This window comes from Lacerta agilis, chromosome 3 (assembly GCF_009819535.1).
Source record: "Lacerta agilis isolate rLacAgi1 chromosome 3, rLacAgi1.pri, whole genome shotgun sequence".
In the NCBI taxonomy this organism is placed as follows: Eukaryota; Metazoa; Chordata; class Lepidosauria; order Squamata; family Lacertidae; genus Lacerta; species Lacerta agilis.
The window spans coordinates 66,596,762-66,621,454 of NC_046314.1; the positions used below are offsets into that span (position 1 = coordinate 66,596,762).

The 24,693-nt window shown below is 44.5% G+C and overlaps 1 protein-coding gene across 2 annotated transcripts; it reads right to left on the minus strand.

Moving 5' to 3' along the window:
• Positions 1–1,697: 1,697 nt before the first annotated feature.
• TAGAP (T cell activation RhoGTPase activating protein) lies at positions 1,698–22,692 on the minus strand. Of its 2 annotated transcripts, none has more exons than XM_033144098.1 (9): positions 22,574–22,692; positions 21,803–21,887; positions 9,130–9,196; positions 7,952–8,121; positions 7,663–7,824; positions 7,421–7,530; positions 5,497–5,692; positions 4,898–5,003; positions 1,698–3,499 (listed from the first exon to the last, which is right to left on the minus strand). In XM_033144098.1, the coding sequence occupies exons 1-9, from the start codon at positions 22,591–22,593 to the stop codon at positions 2,214–2,216; spliced, it is 2,202 nt and encodes a 733-aa protein (XP_032999989.1). In that variant the 5' UTR covers positions 22,594–22,692; the 3' UTR covers positions 1,698–2,213. The 2 variants fall into 2 exon arrangements, with proteins under 2 accessions (XP_032999989.1, XP_032999990.1); XM_033144099.1 differs by having other exon boundaries at positions 22,611–22,690.
• Positions 22,693–24,693: the final 2,001 nt, after the last annotated feature.

Sequence of the window (24,693 nt, forward strand, 5' to 3'; positions counted from 1 at the left end):
GTTTTGAATCAAGATTTGTTTTTGAGTCCTTAGAAATTCCTGAGCAACACTGAGTATAAGTATAAGTACCACTGCTAGTGGTAAAACAATTCAGCTACATTTAATCAAAAACTATCCATCAGTGTTCAGGGTATGTGTGAGATTTTGGGGTTGCCACTGATCTTGTGGAAGTGCTAGTGAGAATATGGGCAGTTACACACTTTTTTTGTGTAAGCTGTGTGTTGGATCATAACCTGCAACTGATAAAGTGCCTCTTGCTCCTCTTGTCATTAAGGAGTTTCAGAAGAAATTTACTCATCTACATGCAAACTTTTGACTACCTCTTAAGAGCCAGGTCACACATTACCACATAGTCATTCCTGTGTTATCATCCAGCTCTGCCCCTTTTTTTTTCAGACATTGGTTGCATATTAGAAAACAAACAGCAACTTTAGTACAGGTGTTCTAGGCAGGAAAAGTGCTTTATTCTGGTGAATTTACTTCCGAATTGAAAACAATTGCTTGCACATTGCTATGTTCACTCTACTAGGTTACTGTGAGCCATGAATAAAAAAGACTGCTGCTATTGACATAGCAAGAGCAATGTGTTTTTAAAAGTAATTTTGCAAGTTCAGAAGAGTACTCTCAACGTGTCTCAAACTCCAATTTTGTACAATTCCACGGTGTCAGAAGTACATAATAAGAGCCTGTTGATTCAGGCCAAGGGCCAATGTAGTCCAGCAGCCTGTTATCATAGTGGCTAACTAGATGCCTATGGGAAGTCCAGAAGCAGGGCGCAAGAGCACTCTCCCCTCCTGAGGTTTCTAGCAACAGGTATTCGGAAGCCTACTGCCTCTGACCATGGAGCCAGAGGATAGCCAGTATAGCTGGCAGCCACTGCTAGCCTTTACCTCCACGAAAGAATTCCTGCAATCCACTGTACCTTCAGAACTGGCTTAGACTGAGAATCAAAGATGATGTAGGTGTACATCAACATCAGAAGGATCATCCAGATCTCAGTAAGTTGGCTTAATCTTGCATCCTTTGATTGGGACAATGCGTATCACCATCTAGTTGTACTATACATGCATGGAGTGGATTGGGGCTATTGCCAAAAGCTGTAACCAATAGCAGTGCCAATAGCTGGAGCTCTAATCACCAGTTGAATGTGTATGCAAGTTGCCTATGGGAGTTCAGGAGACTGAATGCAATATTCAACTAAGTTTGATTCAGAGTACACCCATTAAAATTAATGAACATGACTAAGTTAGGTTCATTAACTACAATCGGTCTACTATGAGTAAAACCTAATTGAACACTACCCTGAATTATTCTCTGCTAGGTTTTGAAAAGCGGGATCTGGTTAGAATTTGAGGTGGGGTAATGAAATTGGGAGGAGACAGCATTAAAAAATGGAAACTTTGGGGTTGGTGCCTTTTTGTGTTTTTAATAATTTTCTGTACAGCACCTGGTTGTAATGGGTTCTTAGCTAACAGCAATAATGAAGTTCAAAGGTAGCATATCTCTGATGATCTAATCTCCATTATTCTCAAGCATCTGACAGGCTACGTTAAGAGACAGAATAGTGAGCTAGATGAACATTTATTCAGAAAGGCAAATCTTTAGATTCATTGAACTAGCAGAAAAGATGTTGCAGATGAGGGTATCTGCTCTGCTTGGATTTTTAGTGATAACCTAAAGAAACAGAAAGCAGATCCTGCATTTTTATTTTTTATTTTTGGCTGGGGACCATTTCATAAGACGGAGGTTTATTTCAGTTGGAAATAGCATATAAAGGGGAAGTGGTAGACACTAGGACACTTGAGTAATGTAAACCCAGACAAATAACTCAACCATGTAGGTTGTAAGGAACAGTTTCACTTTGGCTCATTGTTAAGATGGTCTCTAGAGCATTTCCTACAGCAGTCTGGTCTCCTGGCTATTTTTAAGGGGGAAAGGAATGATCACACAATGTATAAGGAACAAGATGAATAAAACTGCCAGTCCTCTTGTATAGCTTTAAAACCTACAGACATGAATAACAAGAGATATATCCATTATGTACAAGAGCTACACATTTCAGGAAGAACAGTGCATATTCCATATGACACTGAGAAGACTACCTTTTCAAGGAAAGGTAGACAGACATAGGTGAGCTTATATTAGACGCAGTTGAAAGACTTGCTTTCGTGCCATGTGTACAGCAGACATTGTGTTGAAAGGGGACAGATAAGTTAAACATAGGATTCCTTAGCGCATTGTATGTGGCCAAAGGCTGGCTGGCTGCATGGCTGTGTCAGGTATTCTTGTTTGTTCTTTTGATAAGACCCAGACATGGTCCTGAGGCGATAGACTTGAGGGGTTAGGGGCAAATTAGCTCGGGAGTGTATTCCAATAACAAAGTCAATGGCTGGTACCTTGTCCTTAGGATCACTGGTCATGGAGAGCCTGTCGTTAAAAAAGTCCTTGTATACTTTGTTTGTAACCTCTTTATTGAGTCTTGGATGCTGAGGCTCAAAGTCTGGAGACAGCACAGTGGATCTCATATTTCGAACCGTTAAGCTACTGTATGAGGGAAGCCTAGCAGCTGAGCAGTTTCTGGTAGCCTCCTCATAAGATGGAGGATTCCCAGGATTCCTCTGGTCCACAAGTCGAAACACTTCATCTGCTGACATGAAACGAGGCCTCAGTTGACCCCGCGAAGGTGCTGAGCTGTGGTCATCAGCACAAGTTGCGTGGACTATGCGGCAGGAAAGATGTCTCTCTTTCTTGGATTCCTTCTTGAAACTGTCCCTCTGAAAGCCACCCATGCTGCAGCTTTGGGTTTTTGCTAGCACCTTCTTGCGGGTTGCCACAGAAAATGACATGGAATGCCTCTTGAGCTCTCTGATGGAGGTGGTGTCACTTCCGCTGGAAGCCTTGGTGGAAAAGGACTGCGGCCGAGTTAAGGCGTTTTTCTTGGCGATGGAAGGCGATGTCAGTGGTGAGCTGGTGAAGACAGAACAGTCAGAGACTGGAGAAGCACTATCTAGTGAACTGCCGGAGGATGTTCTGGGCAATGAATTGTTTGACAATTCTGACAGCAGACTAGCTTTTATTGTCAAGTTGGATGGCTTCTTGTTCCTATAGAGGCCTGCAAGATGACATTCTCCTGCCATTTCCTCTCTCAGCCCTTGGCACTTCAACCTCAGTTCCTCCTGCCGAATTACACTCTCCTCACTTCTGGCTAGCTTCTGGCTTCTCATACAGCCTCCTTGGCAGCCCTTAGAAGAGAGCATGTCTGGCTCAGAGAACCTCCTATCCAGGTTGCTTATGGATTTTTTAAACCGGGTCACAGGAGAAGAGACAGGTGGAGTCTGGGCTACTGGCTCTCGAGAGTACAGCTCCATACTGCTGCACCTGTGTTCTGTCCCCCCGGCTTGTGGTAGATCGTTGGCCTCGAGTTCACTGGAATTGCATTCTTCCTCAAAATCTGTGCTGTCATAGGCAGAATCATGTTGACGTCTAGCAGACAACATATCTGGAGGAGAGGAAGCAAATGTGAGCAAACTGGGGCAGGTCCAGTCTTTATAAATTAGCCAGTTACCATTAGCAGTAACAAAAATGTATATATTGCATATAAATAGCAATGGGGGGAGGCTAAAACCTTCCAGACACAGTAGAAAGACAAATCTGGTTTTGCAATATGAAAGCCTATAATTTAAGGGTAGCTAATGTGGTACCTTCCAGATGTTGATGGACTACAACTTTCATCATCCCCAACTATTGGCTATGTTGGTTAGGTCTGATGGTAGTGAGAGACAAACAACACCTGGAGGGCAGGGTACCCCTGAATTTTTTCTACTTCTAAAAGTGTCATGGACAAATGCCCACATTCCACGATATTTAGAACAATATTTTTGAATTTACGAAAAACTGTAGTGTGCAACCCTACCAACCTCGGAAACTGGTGACTTTTATTTTTCATGTTTTTACCAAAATACACATGGTTTCTTTCCCCTCCATGCTCTGTCCAATATCTCCGATGATTAAAAATACTATATAAACATATGCAGTAATATTTTTTTAATCTTCAAAAATGGGAGGTGCTTCATCCAGGTTTCTTACATTCTAAATGCCAGAGAAATTCTATTGATGTTTCTGAGGTAAAACACAACTGCCTACTATTAGGCCAACATACAGCCACCCTGAGATGCCATAGGGACACAGGAAGCTGGCTCATACAGAGTCAGAATGCTGGCCCAGCTATCTCAACACTGAGAGGCAGCAACTTTCCAGGGTTTTAGACAGGGAACACCCCCAGTTCCACCTGGAGATACTGGGAACTGAGCCTGGGATCTTTTGCGTTTGAAGCAGATGCCCTTGTTTTGACCCTTCTCAAACTGCATAAAAAGGAAGTGAGAACCAAAGACATTGACATTCCACATTTGCCCAGGGTTCTTTCATATGTCCATTGATCCTGCAAAGCACCACTCAAGGCTGTACCTCTAGTTTAGACTCCCGTATGAGCCTGTGAGAGGAAGGACCTGAGCTCAGTGGGAGAGCATTTGGTTTGCATGCAGAAGGGCCCCCAGACTTAATCCCCAGGTAGGGCTGGAAGAGACCCCTGATGGAAACCCCGAAGAACCACTGTCACAGAGCTCGATGGACCACTGGTCTGACTCAGCAAAAGTTCCTTTTGAGATACATCTGCTTAACAGTTGGAAAGAATCCAGCATTGTGGTTTGTTGGCTATCACTAACCACTTCCTCAGCAGTTTAGAACATGTCTAAATAAACCAACAATGAACAATTATATCAAGCTTTCAGTGTGGCACTTTCAACGAAATCCTGGCACATTCAAGAGAAAACATTTCTCTAAATCGTGATTAGCCAAATCGTTAAAGAGGCCGGATGCGAATATAGAATATTATTAGTACCTGGCCTGTCCAGGGAATCTCTAGGAGAGATGCAGAACAGTGAAGAGATTTCTTCCCCAAATATATCAAGGCAGTTATCAATGAGAAATTCCACCAGTGTCTTCACCTGTGCAAATCAAAGAAGGATATTTGTTAATCAGGCATTCCTCTCAACCGACAGTTATTTGTATAGTTCTTCACATTTAAGAATTCTGGAAGGGAAATGCGCAGGACATACATGGTGAAGTCCTGCAGATGGGATGGAAAGGAAATGCATGGCGAACCTGCCTTGCTCTCCCCACCTGTTTTGGCTCGGGGCCTTTGCCCATCACCACTGAAGCCTGCTGGAGAGGCCTGGGAGAAGCCCGGAGTCAGGTGGGCAGGGTATAAATAATAAAATCATTATTATTACTCTGCAGGAGTGAGTTCCATAGTTTAAGTATGTGCTGCATGAAGTCAGGGTAGACGGTGGGGAAATAGCTGGACTATTGGTCTGATTCGCCATAAGACAGCTTCCTATGTTTCAGTGTGTGTCATAGCAATGGCATTTACTTTGGAAAATAAATAGCAAAAAGATGAAAAGTAAACATGACAGGAAGAGGAAGCAAAAGTAAGCCAACCTGATCTGTTAGCTTTTTCTGGGCTTCAAGTGGTAGGCTTTGGTCACGAACTGGAGTCAGCATGTTTGGCCCAACACAGATGGCAAGGTTGCTGGAATCCATTTTGTTGACCTCTGAGCTTTTGCTAATGTGGTGAAGCACGCAGAGCAAATGCTTGAGCAAAAGAAGGTTGGGTCTCGGGAGTTTGCTTGCAACCCTAAAGAAATGAACAAATGAGAGGAAAAAGTCGTCCTCAGAAACTTCTGCTTTTTTTAAACCATCAGCTTCACCAGTATGAGCGATACTTCCGCTCAAATGTGGAAATGTTCACTTAAAAGTGGTCTCTCAAAATTCCCATTCAAAAGTCCCCAGACTGCAGCTTTGCATGGGCGAAACTGGCTAACCACAAACTCCTGACTAGGCCCCAAACAGTGTAATTCCGATGTAAAACTATGCAGTTAAAAAAAGCATCTGATTTTATATTTGTAGCAATAAGAAGCATGGTATGCACATTTAATAAATAAATAAATAAAATTGACATTTATTCCATGTAAGTCAGTTCTTAGCTATCACAGAGGGTTGGCTCTTCTCCCTACAGGATTGAAAAGGTGACTGAAAATGTGGTCACGGTTCATCGAGGGTTAAGTACATTTTACTCCAACTGACTTCAATGTGGCTTAAAAGTTCTCAGTATTTGAGTGTATTTGTTTGTGGCATACCATTACTCACTCATTGTTTATTTTAGTAAAATGGTAACCCCATTGCCAAGCCAGAGGTTTTCAAACTTTTTGAGGCCACGGCTCCCTTGACGAACTACATTTTTTTCCTGCAGCACTCCTGTGGGTCTCAAGAGCCCAGTTATGTTACCCTTTGCCTGGAGAGCTGGCAGACTCTCACCCTTTTTCAAACCCCCTCCCTTGTGGAGTGTTCCCTCAGCTTCCTCTCCCCTCTCCTTGGGAGTCCTCTGGGCAACCGCAGCTGCCGCCCCTGGTCTCTGAGCTGCCCCCCCACCCCAAAGAGAGGACCTCCTCACACTGCCCCACAGGGGCCTGGGAAGCACCCCCTGACCAGCTCCAGAGGCACCAATTGCCTTTGGAGCTTGTAGCCAGAGCTGCTACAACAAACAGTTGTGCAAGCCTTTGGGAGGCAGATATGTGAGAGGGCATCAGAGGAGGGAGGGAAGGAAAGAAAGAGGGACAGAGGCCAGTGTTGACCGCAGCACCCCTGACCATCATTCAAGACACCCCAAAGTGCCACAGCACACTGGTTGAAAACCACTGGCCTGGGCAACTGAGACAACATTTTCTGTCTTGTCATACCAATTGCCTTGGCAGTGGGAATACATAACTTTCTACCACATTTGCCCCCACAGAACCACTTTCACACCTTTTTGAACTAGAGAAGAAAAATGATTGAAAGCAAGGTCATAGTTTGGAAGAGAAAACTCTCAAACCTTCCTTCGTTGTTGACTCTGCACAAATTATAGTTTCACCATATATAGGTGTATTCTTAAGTTCCCACTAAGTTTATATGATTGCAAGCCTTAGGTTGCAATCTCACCCATACTTATTAGAGAATAAGCCCAAATTCAGAGAGACTTATTTCTGAGCAAATGTACTTAGAATCACTCTTAGACTGCATTCCTAAGCATGATTACCATTGATACCGATCAGTTTCACAAATAAACATGTTCAGGTGTACTTTCAATAGGAATTATGAGGAATCATGGAGGTGACCTTAAAAGCCACCTAAATGATTCCTTAAACCATTACTAGAATAAATATGAGCTGGGATAAAAGCTGTAAGGTTGTAATCGTAAGCATACACACTTGGAAGGGATATCCACCTGAATCAACCTTCTGACAAGGAAATATGTTTAGGATCAGGATCTCACTGCATTGCAAGGCACAGCAATAAGAAACTTTCTGAAGGAGGATCAGCTTACTCTTTCATTGCTTCAGTTCTTTCGTGGTGGGTCAACTTCTCCAGTGCCGTCATCCACTCATCATAAAGCTCAGAGAGCAGCAGTTTATGGGGAATGTTTCGAAGGAAATCCTGCAAGATAATGAGCCTCATTTTAACACAGAGGGAACATGTTTTGCTATAGTGTAACAGTAAGCATTGGTGCCTTTTCCAAGAGTTGGGAAATAAAATGAATTGTTACAGCAAGAAACCAAGCGAATATACCTTTAAAACCACTGCTAACAGATGAACAGATTTATCTTCGAAAACAACTTTCCCTCCAAAGTTCAACTCTTCTTTCAGCTCCTTGCGGGCCTTTTCGTTGGCAGCTTTCCGGAATATTCCTTCCGTTAAAGGCCCTTCCAAGAAGAGCATTGTAAGGATATCCTATGTACGCAAAAGAACAAGAACAAAAGAAAGGCTGCTTGTCATTTCATTAGGAACAGCCGCAGAGAACCCAACATAGTCATAGTAACACAATTGTTTACCTGGAATGTGTATACGCTTTGCTTACCTGTATTGGCTTGGGCAGCATATCATCTTCACTGCAGACAATCGACAATGGCTGATCAAACAGAGGAGGTTTCAAGTCAGATTCCAGATTCCCCAGAGTCTCTGATCCAGTGGTGGTTCGTCTCAGCATAAATGGCCAGGATATTACTTTCTTTCTCTTCTTATTACTATCTGTTGGAGAGAAGAAAAAGGAACAAGAAAAACGAGTAACATTAGATACACGAGTGAATGGCTATTACTGCTAAACTGTATAAAGAGATGTAAAACACCCATGGAATAAAGAGAAGCCATGAAGTATAGGTGATTAATGGTGCAATCCTATGTGTGCCTGTTCAGAGGTGAGCCCCATTATATTCAATGGGCCTGACTCCCAGCTAAGTGAGTATATGATGTGCAGCCTAAAACGTAAAACGAACAGACAAGGAGAAAGAGGGCACAAGCTCATAGAGCTTCATGAGGGGAATAGAGGCCTCCTAGCAACTCTCAGTACCCTTAAAGTGTTATAACAGTGCTTTGAATGTACAGTGCAGATGCAGCATAACTAAGGTGGAAGACTTAGTCTGTAGCCCCTTTGCTTTGGCTTTACAATGGCCTTCCGGCCAAACTCCTTGCCTACTATGAGAAACCTCAGTTCTATGCAGGGCTGCCACTAGGGGGCAATTTAAAAAGCTGATGCTGATTGTAATTTCAGTCTTAAACATGGGGGCATGCCAGGCTGCTGCTGTTCCATTGCACAGAATGGCCCCAGCAGGAAGAAACAAAGTACAGTGGTGCCTCACAAGACGAAATTAATTCGTTCTGCGAGTGCTGTCGTCTAGCGAAAATTTCGTCTTGCGAAGCACCAACGGGGGAAGAGCGGTTTGACGGAAAAAAAATCGCGAAAATTTTTCGTCTTGCGAGGCAAGCCCATAGGAAAATCCGTCTTGTGAGACAGCCTTTCGCTAGCGAATGCCTTTCGTCTAGCGAGTTTTTCGTCTAGCGAGGCATTCGTCTAGCGAGGTACCACTGTATAACCTCTGAAAAAACAGATCCTACTACCGGTATCTACTGCTACTGCACAGTGGAGGAAAGTAAATGTTTCAGCACTTGTATAGTAAAATTAAGGAGCATAGTTACGGCATGGCAGAATTACTCATTTTCATGTTTATCAAAGGAAATAATTTCCTTGTTAAAACGCACCAGTCAGATGACACAGTCCATCTTCAGCGTCACATGGCATGAACAAGTGGCATTTCTTGATGTCAGCCTGGAATAAACAATAATCATTAAGAAAGAAAGTCACTTAAATGGTTTATTTAGTTAGCATATCCATGTAGCTCACTGCCATAACATGTCTGTGCAATGTCTCTTCCCCCAAATGGAAAGCAAACTTCCTTCAAGTTGTCTGTCGGGGTATGGGTGCTGGAGCTCCTCGTGCACAGCCTTGGGCTGGTTATGCACGAGGTACCAGTTGCGGGGAAAGCGGCCAGCGTTCCGCGTGCTTTTGAGCACGGTCGCCGGCCAAGCCTCACAGTCTGAAGGATGATGAGTAAGCCAATTGAAGACTCTGGTGGTGTGTGAGTTCCTAATTGCCTTCTTTAAAGAAACGTTGCCTCGTGAAATAAAATATGTACCCTGACTCTGAATAGACGGACCAATTTACAGAAAATTAAAAATTTTACTTTACTCCCCCCGTTAACCCCAAAGGAAGACAGACACCGGTTGTATCTTTAGTGGCTTCGGCAGAACCCGCGTAGGCTCGTCCCCTAAGCTAAGTTCTCCTAAGCTTAAAGACCCTGCGCGCCCAATCTTCCGCGAGGCTAACTAAATAAACTAAAACCGAAATATCTTCCGCGGGCCTAACCCTAGGCTAACCTATAAGAAAACCTAACTAAAACTAAAACCGAATGATCTTCCGCGATCTAACTCTAACTAAAGAAAAACCCATCCAACCCGTCCAGCCCGCTCCTAATCCCTTAAACTAAACTTGACTTCAACTAAGACCCAACTAAAAGAACATAAGAAGAACGTGCCTAAACCCAAACTGAACGTGCGGTCTCGTGCCTAAGCGGGGTGCCTCTGCCTTTTATTAGGGAACAAACGTGACATCATCATTAGTACTTTAACCAATAAAATCACTGTTGCTGCCCTCCAAAAAGGCGGGAAGCAAGTTTAACGCTCATTAACAACTTTGAACATGACCGGATCTACAAAATAAAGGCGGATTAATCTCATAAGTGAACCACACTATTCATTCATGCTTTCACTTTCGCTTTTACGCGCAATTATACCAAAAGTAGACCTCGAAAAACTTATAAAATAACCAAATAAATATGAATCCATGGCGGATCCGTGAAACGTATTCCGACATATCATCTTTCTTTTTTTGTTTTAAATTAAATTATTTTTGATTTAATTATATAAAAAAAGCAGGTTAGAGATATCATAAGCATTTATCTAACACAAATATTACCATTTGTTTTGATATAAGCCTTGACATGAAAAGGCAAACGTCGACAAAGCCGACAGTGTCCATGCCAAAGTCTACATCAAGACTGTGATATAAACATCAGCAATACCATCAACATCCATCCCTTTCATCGGAGGAAATACTTGTACAATAATGTAGCAATAAAGTCATGAAAATAACAAACCACTAGGCAAACATAAAAAGTGATCGATCCGATACACTGTAAACCTTTTAGGCATATATAAATACTTCAATACGTAGTGTAACACAACAAATCACCTCATAAGCATATATATTTTCGCGTGCAGCGTAAAACAACAAATTACTCCCCAAACACAAGAGAGGACCTGATGCAGGTCCAAAATTAAAAATAACAGATAACGACTGCCCAAACATAAGAGAGGTCCCGATCCGGGACCCAAAATTAAAATATAACTAGAGCTGGGGCTATATAGCCTACCCAGACCCCTCCCCCATTTTTTTTAATTTTTTATTTGGAAAACAGAAGAAAAATGGATAAGGTAACGGAAAAGGGTTGTGGCTCTGAGGCTACAGAATCGAGGGAACTTTAGATTCTGGACTTACCACAGCGACCACAGGTAACGGGGAACTAGGGTCCGATTCCAGAAAGGGGATTTAAGGCACCTAAGTACAAGTGGTTTTCGCCACAAAAGGAGATTTAAGCTACCTATATAAAGGTGTCCCAGCCAGGATGAGGATTTAAACCATCTACGCAAGGGTTTCCAGCGAAACGAAATGGAATTTAAACCAGCTACATAAGGGTCTCCCATTAACAGCAGGAAACAAGGTGAAGGGAAAAGCTGGGAACCTGGTTTACTGCCAAAAGGTAGCATATAGAGGGGGAATCTTTAAAGTAAATAGGGGTACCAAAAGGGTAGGACGCCACCAGACTTGACATATATGTCTTGAACAAATCCGAGAATGACCAATTCTTTGACCAAAGGAAATCATTTCAAATAAAGTATATAAATGTTACCACATTTTGAATTACAACTTTTGCAAGCACAACGAGGAGATTTAGGATCATTGAAATAAAACAGATATGCATGAATATGTCTATGACTAGAACTGCACAAAGACAATGCTTTGACCTTACATAAACATTTCCATATCATCAAAATTGTGACGCTCTAAATGGAAACCATTTCAGAAAAGCTTTGCATATATATATAGACATCCATATCATTAATTATCAAGCTATAAGGAAAACACATGTAACATGCGAGGCGGATATTTCAAGAAGCATACAAAGGTAAATATGCAATTTTACAAATACAATATAAAGTACAAGACAGGTTTAGAACTGCAAAATGGTGTTGGAGAGGAGGATGAAGACGATGAATGAGTTGCCGGTCGTCTTCTTCTCCTACTACACATGACCATGTAGAAGAAATAGTCCTGGGACTCAGGAAAAGTTCATGGGGCTCAGGAAAGTTCTGAAACATCGAGCTCTGAAGAACCAACGATACCTGTAGAAGAAAGGAGGTTAAGTAAGCAAATCAAGGTGATCTGCTAGTGAATGCAGGTATGAGAGTAACTGGAACAAATCTAGGCAGCCAGGAACCAGAGGCCGCCCAGAGGCAAACAAAAGGCATAGGTTGAGGATAGTTGAAGAGTTGCTGCATTTGGCACTGGAAACTAGTGCAGCCAAACAACGAGGTGGATATTCTCAACTTGGTTCCTTAGCTCTCCAAGGGCGCACACATCTGGCAGGCACCCAAACAGCCTTTTCTTCAAGGGCGACTGCAGCATATCCACGACCCCAAGTGATGAGTGGAACTGGTCCTCGCCATTCGATGTCAGGCAAGAGGCGATAAGAGACCAAAGGTCGAGGAAGCTGTTCCTCTTTCTTGAAGTGGAGATCCACTGGGGAATGAGGCTTGTTATGTGGAAAGAGAAGAAAGTTTAAGGTGAACAGCACCTTTGCAACTGCCAAAGGGATCTCCGAGGCTGGAAGGTGACGTCCTGCAGTCTGTTTATGGAGCAGAGTTTTGAAAGTGAGGTGTGTCCTTTCAATGAGAGCTTGGCCTGTCGAATTAAACGGAATCCCATGAGATAGGGAAATGTTCCATTGCACACAAAAGTCACTAAAGGCCTGAGAAGCATAGGCCGGGCCATTATCTGTTTTAATGGCTTGAGGTTTTCCCATAACGGCAAAGGTTCTCATGCAGTGCTGTATGACGTGCCTCGCAGTTTCTCCCTTCAGTGCTGTAGCCCAAATGAAACCTGAAAAGGTGTCCACTGTGACATGCAACTTAGACATTGGAGCAAGGGCTGGGACATGTGTCACATCCATCTGCCACAGCTGATTCGCCTCCGTGCCTCGAGGGTTTACCGCATCAAATGGCAAGCAGATAGGAGACTTGGAGCACGAAGGGCAGCATGAAATAATGTCCCTTGCTTGTGACATTGGAATGTTGAAGGTCTTGTGTAGAACCTTTGCTGATTGGTGGAAAGTTTCATGGCTTGTTACAGGATTATCGAACAAGGAGAAAGCTAAAGTCCTGAGGGCAGCGTCTGCTACTGCATTTCCTTCCACCAGGAATCCTGGGAGGTTAGAATGAGAGCGCAAGTGTGCAGCAAAAAAGGGAAATGAACGTCTCTGTAATAGTTCTTGAAGCTGCGCGAACAAGTTAAAGAGATTTTCATCCATGGACGGAGACAGATAAGCAACTGGAAGCGATGATAACAGTCTATATACATACTGAGAATCTACAATGAGGTTGAATGCTTCTGTAGTGAAAGTTTGAAAAGCAAGAATTACTGCTGCCAATTCCGATCTTTGTGCTGAAAGTTGTTTCTCTGTAAACACAGTTTTCCATTGTCCATCCTCCCGCCATGCAAGGACACCATAGGAAGAGGAGCCATCTGTGAACAGAGTTTTTGCAGTGGGAATAGGTTGAAGCACCAACATGGATGAAAGGTGATAATTTACTTGTTGCAATAAAGTAAATCTTTTGTCCTTAGGAGGATTATACAAGAATGAACCGACAAAATCAGCAATAGCAATCTGGAAACTATCTGAAAACTGGATCAAAGTTAGCACTTGTTCTTGAGAGAAAGGAAGGTAGATGGAAAGCAGATCATTTCCACTCAGACGAATTGCACGGCCTCTGCACTTAACAAGGAGATCAGCAACAGCGTCCATACTGGGGTACACATTTCTTTGAGGCGTGTGCGAAAGATGAATCCACTCTACGATTGCCACTTTTGAGGAAGTATCCGGAACATATAAGGCTGCTGTCGGCAATCTTGGTGTAGTGAAGATAGCACATGAAAGAGCGCAGTTAGCTGTTGGCACACGATCTACAGCTATTTGGTGCAGTTTTGTGTTTACCCCTTGTAAAGCAAGACGCATCTCAGAGGTGCATGGAATAACATCTGAAGGAGATGTATGTCCCTTAAGAGCAGAAAACAATGGTGAGAGGTCAGATGTTGGAACTGCTAGAGACTTTCGAGCCCAGTTTATCTGTCCCAAGAGATGCTGCAGTTGTGTCAAGGTGAAGGATTCTGGAATGACTATGCTCGGCATCTCTGGCAGGGCTGTATCTTGAAGCAGTCTGTGACCTAAATAATGAAATGGAGCAGTGCGCTGTACCTTTTCTGGGGCAATACAGAGCCCAAAAGAGTTCAGGATGCGCGTAAGATGCTCAATATGATGCTCTGAGACCTTCTCTCCATGGATCAAGATGTCATCCATGTAATGACAAACTTCTAAAGCTGGATATTGTGCTCTGAAAGGCTGTAGTGCTTTATCTACAAAGTTCTGGCAGAGAGTCGGTGAATTCACCATTCCTTGAGGGAGTACCTTCCAAGAGTATCTGGAAGCTGGTCTGGTGTTATTAAACACAGGTAGAGTGAAAGCGAACTTTTCTTGATCTGCAGGTGCTAGCGGGATAGTAAAGAAACAATCTTTGAGATCGATGATAGCAAGCTGATGGTTTCTAGGAATGAGGTTAGGATTAGGAAGTCCACATTGAAGGGGACCCATTGGAACAATTCTCTCATTGATCTTTCTCAGGTCTTGAAGCAAACGCCATTTTCCACTTTTCTTCTTGATGACGAAGATTGGAGTGTTCCAAGGGCTATTAGAGGGTTGCACACGATCCTGGTGAAGCAGCTCTTTGATTAGGGCCTCTGCTGCAGCGAGCTTTTCTGACGTCAGCGCCCATTGGTCGACCCATACAGGGGGTCCTTCCTTCCATGTGAGTGGAAGAGCATGTACTGGCGCTGATGCAAAGGCCCACATCAAAAATGCGTATGGACAACAGTTCTTGCTTTAGACAATAAGTCTCTACCCCAAAGGGTGATGGGCACATCCATAACAAGTGGACGGAGCTGCACCATGGAGCCTGAGTCTGACTGGAAGGTAATCGGATGCACGCTCTGGTGGGCGGGTTCGAAACCTCCGACTCCGAAGACTTCCTGGGTGACAGTCGTTGCCCACTGGTCAGGCCAATCCTTTCTGGCGATCACTGTGACATCTGCGCCTGTATCGAGAAGACCCTTGATCTTTCGTCCACCCATTTCTAAGACGAGATGAGGGCGTTCTTCTGTAATCTTGATTAGCGCCATTGCTGCCTGAGGAGGCAAAGAGTCTACAGGAGCTGTAGGTGTAGAAGTAAGCAAATAGAGTCTGGCAATTTCTAAACCTTTTGTTAGAACACAAGGAACAGTTGAAAATCCTGGAATCAGCAACTGTGATGAATCTGTGATTCGAATTAGGCCTGCAGTCAGCGTGACTGTGGCAGGGAGGCGATCCATCCTAGGCAGGATAAGGCAGATTGAAGTGTCTGGGAATGGACCACGAATGGATGTTGGCAATTGCTGAGCAAACCATGGATTTGAAAAGTAACAGTCCTCTGTTAGGAAGAGTGGTATACCTGGGACAGAAGATTCTTCTTGTTCTTCGTTGGCAGTGTTTGAAGACATCTTTTTGGCTTCGGGTTTTTTGCATTGCTGAAGTTGGCAACTCTGAAGCTGCTTGGCGTTGAGTTGGCAAACTTGAGGTTCTTCCATTAGTAAGAGTTGCTGACGCTGTTGAACCTGCTGGCATTCAGTCAGTTGTGCATCAAACTGACAGGAGGGAGCTTCTTCTTTGACACAAGACAGTTGAAGTTGTTGTCCGTGATAATTGTTTGGTTGTGGCGGGTTAAGCTTAAAAGCTGGAGGTGACACAAAGGTGTGGACATTGTTAACTGGAGTGATGTTTGAGCTTCCACAAGAGGGAGCTGTCTCACTCGCTTGCATTCTTTGGCCACATGGAAAGTGATCATCAGCTGGGTTGCTACTTGGATATTGCTGTTTCATCAAGGGCAAATGTCCTTCAATGACAGATTGACCTTGACTCAAAGGTGAGTAAAGCTCAGGTGCTGCGAGGTTGACCTCAGTAGGATGTTTTCTCAACGTTGAAGGCAATTCTGCGATCAGAGACTTGACTGTGATTGCTTGCTGTGAAGCAGGATCAACATCAGCAGGAACTGAAGGGCGGTCAACAGAAGGTGAACTGAATGCTGTGTTCTCTACTGGAACCCTTTGAATAGGTAAGGTAGATGATGAAATCTCTGGAACCTGAATGTTTGATGAGGTCACATCTTTTCTCTGGACATCTGGAGAGTAGATATCTCTCTGAATCACTCTTTTTTCCTGATGACCTGGATAAGGAGTAGCGTTGTTCACCTTTCTGGGATGGTTGACCTTCATGATGTTCTTGAACTTGCACCCTATTGTTTTACCGGGGCCGGGGCGCGGCCCGCAGAACCGTTTCCCTGAACTGGAGATGAGGTAGGTGATGTATTTTGTGGATTCAAACGACAATCGTTCGCCCAATGAAATCCTTTTTGACAGATGGGACATCTCTCTGGTGGCTTGGCAGAAGGCCTTGGCGTTGTTGTGCACTGCGACCTGAAATGCCCATCGCCTCCACACCCATAGCACTTCTTGACTGGCGTAGAGCTGTCTTGACGTGGCATCTGTACCGCAGCTGCCAAGAGCTGTGCTTTGTAGGAGTGGGTACCAACATTCTGGCAGACGCGTAGCATCTCAGTCAATGTGGCATCTGGACGAGCTGCAACTGCTGTTAGGGCATTCTTGCAGTCATCATTAGCATTTTCAAAGGCAAGTTGTTTTGTCAGCATGTTTCTGGCATGACGATCTTCTATCTGGCGTTCCACTGCAACAATCAGGCGATCCACGAAGTCCCCATAAGGCTCTTTTGGACCTTGCCTAACTGCAGCGAATCCTGATACTGAGCTGGCATCTGTGCGATTGGGTAATCTGCGCCAAGCTTTGACTACGATGTCTGCTATGGTGACGAGTGCAGCATCAGGTATGGCTAGCTGTTGATTGAGATTGGAGTAATGTCCTGATCCTGTGAGCATATCTTCTGTGGCAAGTGGCGTTGCACGTCTGGCTGCTACTTCTTTCCACTCTTGCAGGCACAGAAGAGCATCTGTAGGCGACAGGAAGGTGCGAAGAATCAACTTCCAATCAGATGGCAGAAGTCTACTAGTGGACAGTCCTTCAAGTAAACTTCTAGTATAAGGAGCTTGAAGTCCATTTTCGCGTATGGCTTTTCGCAGTTCACGTAGTGTTTCAAAAGGAATGGCTTGATATCTTGCAGGTTGTCCTCCATTGGCACGAATCACTGGAAAGATGTGCATTGGATCAGCACTAAAGTCTATTTGTCCTAAAGCTGCTTCCAAAGCTTGAGTTCTGCAGATGGGTTGCATTGCTGTTGGATCTGTAGGTGGCATCAGTGAGTTTAAATCTTCTTGATGCTTTCCAAATGATGAGCCACTAGATGGCGCTAAAGAGTCTTTGACATCTGGATGCCTTGGAGATGGCTGACTATGAAGACAAGATGGCTGACTTGAAGTTGGATGAAGACAAGATGGCTGACTTGGAGTTGGATGAAGACAAGATGGCTGACTTGAAGTTGGAGCATAAGGTTGTTGGCTCTGTACTGCAAGTCCTGGCATCTGGATCATCATTGTTTGGCTTTGCTCTTGTCTTGGAATCTGCATTGGCATCGGAGGTGCTGAAGGGTTGGTAAATTGCTGTTGTGCTGCTTGCATTGAAGCTTGGATTGCTGTTGATTGGAAGTCAGCTTGCTGCAAAACTGGAGCTGCTGGCTTGAGCGCGGCCTGCAGGGCAGCAGGGTTTGCTGGCAAAAAGGCTGCTTGCTGCTGCTGCTGCTGGATCGCTGGCAAAAGCGCGGCTTGCGATGTAGGAAGCGGGACCGTTGCTTGGAGCGAGGTCCGCGGCTGCTGCTGACTTGAGATTGCTGGCTGGTAAAAGGCCTGCGATGACTGCTGAGCGACTGGCGGTGGGGCAGTCCGCGGCGGGGCTTGAAAGGCCGACGGCGTCTGCTGCACCGGCACAGGCGGCAATGAATCTGGCAACGACAAATTGGACAAGGGCGAGTGCGTGTACGACAACGGGGCCTGAACTGGCTGCTGCGAGGGGGCCGAAAATGGCACAACCGCAAGCGGCAGCACAGGGGCACTATTAAAAGCAGTATTTCCTAAATTCACTGTTCCATTAAGCAAAACATTTCTTGGAGCGATTTGTTGAAAGCAGTTTCTTACTTTGCTCCATACTAATTGTACAGGAATTCCGATTTTCGGGTTGGCCATAAATTCTAACCCGATCCTTTCCCATGAAGCTAAATCTTTCGTTCCCTCCTTAGGGACCCAGGGACAAATTTCCCCAATGGTTTTAACTAAAAGCTCTACTTCTGATTCAGAGACAGGGTGACCATTTCTTTTCAAAAGGTACAATAAATCTTCACAAAACTTAACTTGAGCAGTTGAGAGTGAGGAGCCCATTTTTAGCACTTTTCCAAAACTTTTCCTCCCCCACCCGTAGGCTTCTACTAGGGGACACCGGTTCTACCCGTAGGCTTTAACCGAAAAACCTGGCACCCGTAGGCTTTAGCCAGAAAACCTCCACCCCCACCCGTGGGCTTCTACTAGGGGCTACCGGCCCTACCCGTAGGCTTTGACCGAAAAACCTGGCACCCGTAGGCTTTAGCCAGAAAACCTTTCCCTCCCACCCGTAGGCTTTTTCGGGAGACACCGGCCCTACCCGTAGGCTTTGACCGAAAACCCTGGCACCCGTAGGCTTTAGCCAGACCCTTCCCACCCGTAGGCTTTAGGGAAGACCTTACTCTGCCCGTAGGCTTACACTAAACTCCTTGCCGCTCTACCCGGGGACCCTTTGGGGCAAAATATACACGCGCGCAATTTCTATTTACAGTACTTTGGGCAAGCGGTGGATTCGCGCTACTGCAACGAAATCCTGGATGAACCGGGCCGTTATACCTCACCTCTCAACGTCTGTTTCCGAGCCACTTCCGATATGTTGCCTTTAACCGGAGTCTTCGTGGAAGCGATTTCCGACTACGCTTCGCCTCAGAGAGGGCACCACTTGTCGGGGTATGGGTGCTGGAGCTCCTCGTGCACAGCCTTGGGCTGGTTATGCACGAGGTACCAGTTGCGGGGAAAGCGGCCAGCGTTCCGCGTGCTTTTGAGCACGGTCGCCGGCCAAGCCTCACAGTCTGAAGGATGATGAGTAAGCCAATTGAAGACTCTGGTGGTGTGTGAGTTCCTAATTGCCTTCTTTAAAGAAACGTTGCCTCGTGAAATAAAATATGTACCCTGACTCTGAATAGACGGACCAATTTACAGAAAATTAAAAATTTTACTTTACTCCCCCCGTTAACCCCAAAGGAAGACAGACACCGGTTGTATCTTTAGTGGCTTCGGCAGAACCCGCGTAGGCTCGTCCCCTAAGCTAAGTTCTCCTAAGCTTAAAGACCCTGCGCGCCCAATCTTCCGCGAGGCTAACTAAATAAACTAAAACCGAAATATCTTCCGCGGGCCTAACCCTAGGCTAACCTATAAGAAAACCTAACTAAAACTAAAACCGAATGATCTTCCGCGATCTAACTCTAACTAAAGAAAAACCCATCCAACCCGTCCAGCCCGCTCCTAATCCCTTAAACTAAACTTGACTTCAACTAAGACCCAACTAAAAGAACATAAGAAGAACGTGCCTAAACCCAAACTGAACGTGCGGTCTCGTGCCTAAGCGGGGTGCCTCTGCCTTTTATTAGGGAACAAACGTGACATCATCATTAGTACTTTAACCAATAAAATCACTGTTGCTGCCCTCCAAAAAGGCGGGAAGCAAGTTTAACGCTCATTAACAACTTTGAACATGACCGGATCTACAAAATAAAGGCGGATTAATCTCATAAGTGAACCACACTATTCATTCATGCTTTCACTTTCGCTTTTACGCGCAATTATACCAAAAGTAGACCTCGAAAAACTTATAAAATAACCAAATAAATATGAATCCATGGCGGATCCGTGAAACGTATTCCGACATTTGTCTCACAACTTCTGCCTGGCACTTGGCAGGGGAGAAGCAAACAATCAATAGTGGCAACAGTAGGGCTGGAAGTTACATGGACTGGCGTGTGCAATCCCGCCATGCTAGGTTCCCTGGCGTAGCTCTTATCAGTTTTTTTTTTTTATAGAAAACAATAATAGAGTGAACTATGGGATGACTTGGGCACAAGTTGCTTTCTCAGATACCTTTCTCCTCTATCACCCATCCTCAGCTTTTGTAACTAAGTAACTGAGTTTCAAAAACAGCTTGCAATTTGGCATGGGGGTTATTGGCTCACAGAAAAAGTCAACAATCCCAGAGGGAGTAGTGCAAGCTTCTTCTGTGAACCTAAGCAGGTCTTTGGATCCTAGCCATAGACCCAAGTAAGGCTCTAACTGCACATCATAGGACAGTGTCTCATTGAAACTGATGGGGCTTTAAAGTGAAATGTGTTTAGGCTTCGGCATTATGGTCATACAGGCTTCAGCTTTACTGCTCAATTCAAAACATCTTTACTTTAGCAAAGTCTCATGTCCTTTTCAGGTGTTTTTCCTCCTACAACTACAGCTACGTGGGAGTGGGAGAACAGGGCCCTGGTGGCTGCTGCCTGGTGTTTGCTGGCCCTGTCCCCTTCCATTCAGGCATTGCAGAGACAAGGTCTGAAGCAGGGAACCTGCTGTACAAATGTACTGTGTTTATTTAATTTTCAAAACTTAGCAGCTGGTGTACCCCCTCAAAAGATGAGCAACAGAATCAAGCAACAGAATCAAACTTGTTTACAATATACTTGCATTAAAAAAAACACCAACCCAAGCCATTAAATAATCCATCTATAAAAGCATCATCAGCCCATAGAACATGAACAAATTGTAATGACAAAATGCAAAAAGCCATGGAAACAAAAATCGAGCAAAAGCAAAAAAAATAAATAAAAAAAATTCAAGCCTGGGTGAATTTTTTTTTTTTAAACTGTGAAGTGCCGCCACTGATCTTATCTGAGAGCGAAAGGGGTTTCCAGAGTGTGTGGAGAATGCCTTTTGTCAAGTAACCACATACCAGATTTGTGGCAGACGTGGCACCATCAGGAACAGGAAGGCATTCCCACTTGACCTTCATGCCCAGGCAATGTAGATATGAGATAAGGCATTTCATCAAATATCTTGGTCCCTAGCCATATCAGGCTGTATATATAAAAACAAGCACCGTGAACTTGGCTTGGTAGTGATCAGAGTTCTAATTCATATTGTGAGCCCACAATCGTACAGCGGGCACTTTGCCTCAGACCTCCCACCCAGTGTGTGAATGGGGCCCCTGCTCCTCCTTTCACACAACTGTAATTGGGCGAGCAGGCGAAAGCGTCTGAAAAGAGCTATTTTTTCATTTCAGCGGGATGTACATCCATATCAGTTAAGCATGTCACCTTAATTCACTCCAGAACAGACCATGTAGAGCTGCTTGCAAGTTATCAGACTGCGGACTGTAACTCAAGGCTCATGACTGAATTTTGATAAACAGGATTTTAATGCAATAAGCATGAAGGCACAAGCTAAGGGGTACATGTGCAACTCTGGGTATTTAAAAAGACAACAATAATGGAAATAGCAACAATAGCAGCGCTTCTGTTCCAAATTCAATTAAGCATAGAAAAACCTTGACTGACTGCAATTTCATAGAGGCAGAGCTGTGTAGTGCAATCCTGAGCAGCTTTGCTCAGAAGTAAGTCCCACCAAGCTGAATGGGGCATACTTCCTAGGAAGCATGCTTAGGATTGTAGCCTGTAACATAAAGACTCAGCAAAGAATTTGAAGCTGGTGTTTACCTCTGACTGACACGCAATCAAAGTCTCCATATCACTCGCATTTATGGTTTTGGGCTGCAAATCAAAACAAAGGCAGGATATCGTGAAAATCCCATTCAGTTATGCGTAATAACATACTATAGTCTCCCGAGAGTAGATTAGTTGAAGGGGCAATAAAGACTCACTGTATTGCAGCTGCTTAGCACCTTCATCAGGATTTTGGTTAAGGAAGCTTTAACGATGTTTGTTTCTTTGAGTCCTTTTGTTTGCCTGTTTAGAATGAGGAGGCAAATATTAACAATATTTTATTCCTCCCTTCTGCAAACTCAAGCACAATACAAACAACAACAGTGAGCTGAAAGTGATGTGAGAGAGAGGCTTCTGCTCCTGTGACATGCACACACATTAGTTTTCTCTCCCTGTCACCTCTGGTTTCTGAGAGTGTTTGACACAGTACAAAATCCACAAAGTCTATTTTACCCAAGCAAAAAGTGGGCTGAGTGTGCACACCACAAGTGGTAAGTTCTCTCTCAAACTGCCTTCATTCCTCCGAAAAGGCTTTGATTAGTCTCAAGCATCAGATGTGAACTAAAAGATTCTCCCACGTACAAAGATTCTCTCGACAACCTGACATAAAAACATCATTACACTAGTGAAAACAACAACTCTTGAATCCACTCCATTCAAGCACTATGTACAGCATGCTGCAAAATATGTAGCAGTGTGAAAAGATAATCTATAGCGGTAAACTATGTGAATGCAGACAGTTGTAACCAGATGGATTACATCTGTCAATGTAAGAACACCCCTAACCTGTTTGATGTTGGTGTTAAGTTCCATGTGCAATGCTAAACATCAAAAAGCCCCCATCAGCTGTACTGAGGTACAGTTAAGTTGGGCAGTGGGTGCCTTTTCCTAAACATTTCTCTTAACAAAAATCCCAGCAAGCTACTTACAGTGAACTTTTAACAGACATTCATCTTCTAGGCTCACCAGAGAATAGTATCCAGACACGAGTTCTTTCAACTCGAGTGAACTGCAGACAGAAAGGGAACCAGCATGACGCTCTCCTCCTCCTCCTCAGACTAATTTGCCAGAGAGAGATGCGGAGACAGAGAGAGAGAGCCCTTCCGTACCACGTGTGCTGCATGCGAAATGAGTTGTGGTGGAAAGGGGGGCAGGTGGAAAGTCACAAACGTAAGAGGCACAGGAAGGAGCATCACGGCTCAAAGGCAGAAGTCAGTGCTCCCTGACAGACGCTCGCCAGTCCCCTTGGCTTCCTCTTTCCTTTTAGGGCAGCTGCAGTTTGGGTGTGTGTTTGGGTGTTTTGTTTTTTCCTTCTTGAATAAAAAAACCCCACTATTGTCACAGGCGGAAAGGCAATGGAACAGATGAAATGCCTCACAGGTAAACGTTCCACCTTACGACAGGAATCAGGTGGGATGTGTGAAGAAAAATAAGTGGTGTTGTGTAGGCTGGCTCGAGGCCTTTTAAAGGGCATTCTGCAGTTTTAGGCATGAGAATCCTTCTCTGGGACCTTTCTTTCACTGTGCGCCCAACTCTTAAGATGTCACATCTGACCTCAGATTAATAAACCACGTCTTTTTAAAAAGTTCCAAATTGAGGCAAGTAGGTCAGGGTCTCAGCCTTTACAATGGAGTTGGATAGCGCATGTGGGGAGAAAAATTGGGGGAGGAGGGTCAAAAAGCAGAAAGTTATCTATTAGTCATACACATTTGTGCCTCAGATACTTTTGTCAAGTTTGCTGACACTCCCATACATATTGTATTTGACATAAAAAAATCAAATAAAATATCCATTTAAAAAACAATGGAAGAAATGGTTAAATACATGCATTTCCCAGAATGCTGCTTTCCCTCCTTTGGATGTAAGCATCGCAGATTTGGATGCCTAGGGATGTACATGACTAAACCCTTCTCTGGAACAGCCAACATCCCAGGTGACTTTGCATATTAAAAAGGGAGAGTTAAATTAAGCCTTGGCCCTTACGCAGCCTCACAAAACGCCACACAACTCCACAAAGCCAGGAGACCAGCTGCAATACCCCCACAACAAGAAACGGTGGCAGGCAAGCAGCGCCAGGTGGAGGAAGAAAAATAGTGACTAGTGGGGAAGCTGCCTTTGGAAGGAACAATGGGGTTTATTACAGCTGGCGGAGTGAGCACACGCTTTCTGTGAAACAGCAGGTGCTGCCCAAACGGGTTTCATGCCTCATGGGAGCAGATCCTGGCAGGCCAAGAGGAACCAAGGCTGCAGTCCTTAAGCACATTTACTAAGGAGGGATTGACACTGCATTTTGTGGGGTTGCCAAACAAAAACCCCTCAGGATCACATTATAAATGGAGAGCCTGGTGTAACTCATTTTCAGACTGTTTTCACTGCAATGGAAACCAATCTAAATTATTCCACCTTCCCTGCTCCCTACAAATGATTGACTATCATGATAAAACTTAAAGAAGTCTCTAGTAACTAGTGGGAAACCTCAGGCCAGGGGTCAAATGGAGCCCTTCAGTGCCCTTGGAACTCACCACAGGCCATGTCTCTCCTTGGCTCTGCTTCACAACTTTTTTGTGTGTTTCTGCTGGGCTGGCATGTGTGGTGTAGTGGTTAAGAGTGGTAGACTCGTAATCTGGTGAACCGGGTTCGCGTCCCCGCTCCTCCGCATGCAGCTGCTGGGTGACCTTGGACTAGTCACACTTCTTTGAAGTCTCTCAGCCCCACTCACCTCATAGAGTGTTAGTTGTGGGGGAGGAAGGGAAAGGAGAATGTTAGCCGCTTTGAGACTCCTTTGGGTAGTGATAAAGCGGGATATCAAATCCAAACTCTTTTCTTCTTCTTCTTCTTCTTCCTTAAACTCTGATAATGCCTCTGGCTTGTGTGGGTGGACTGTAGAGAGGAGTGCCTGTGTAGGAACTAGCCTACTATACACCTGGCATGTCACCCTTGAGAGTTTACCTGGGATGGAATGCGGCCCTCTGGCGGAAAAAAGGTTCCTTACCCTGCTCTACAGTAAGGGCTCTAGATGTGGCATGCAACAAGGAAAAATGGAACAGGA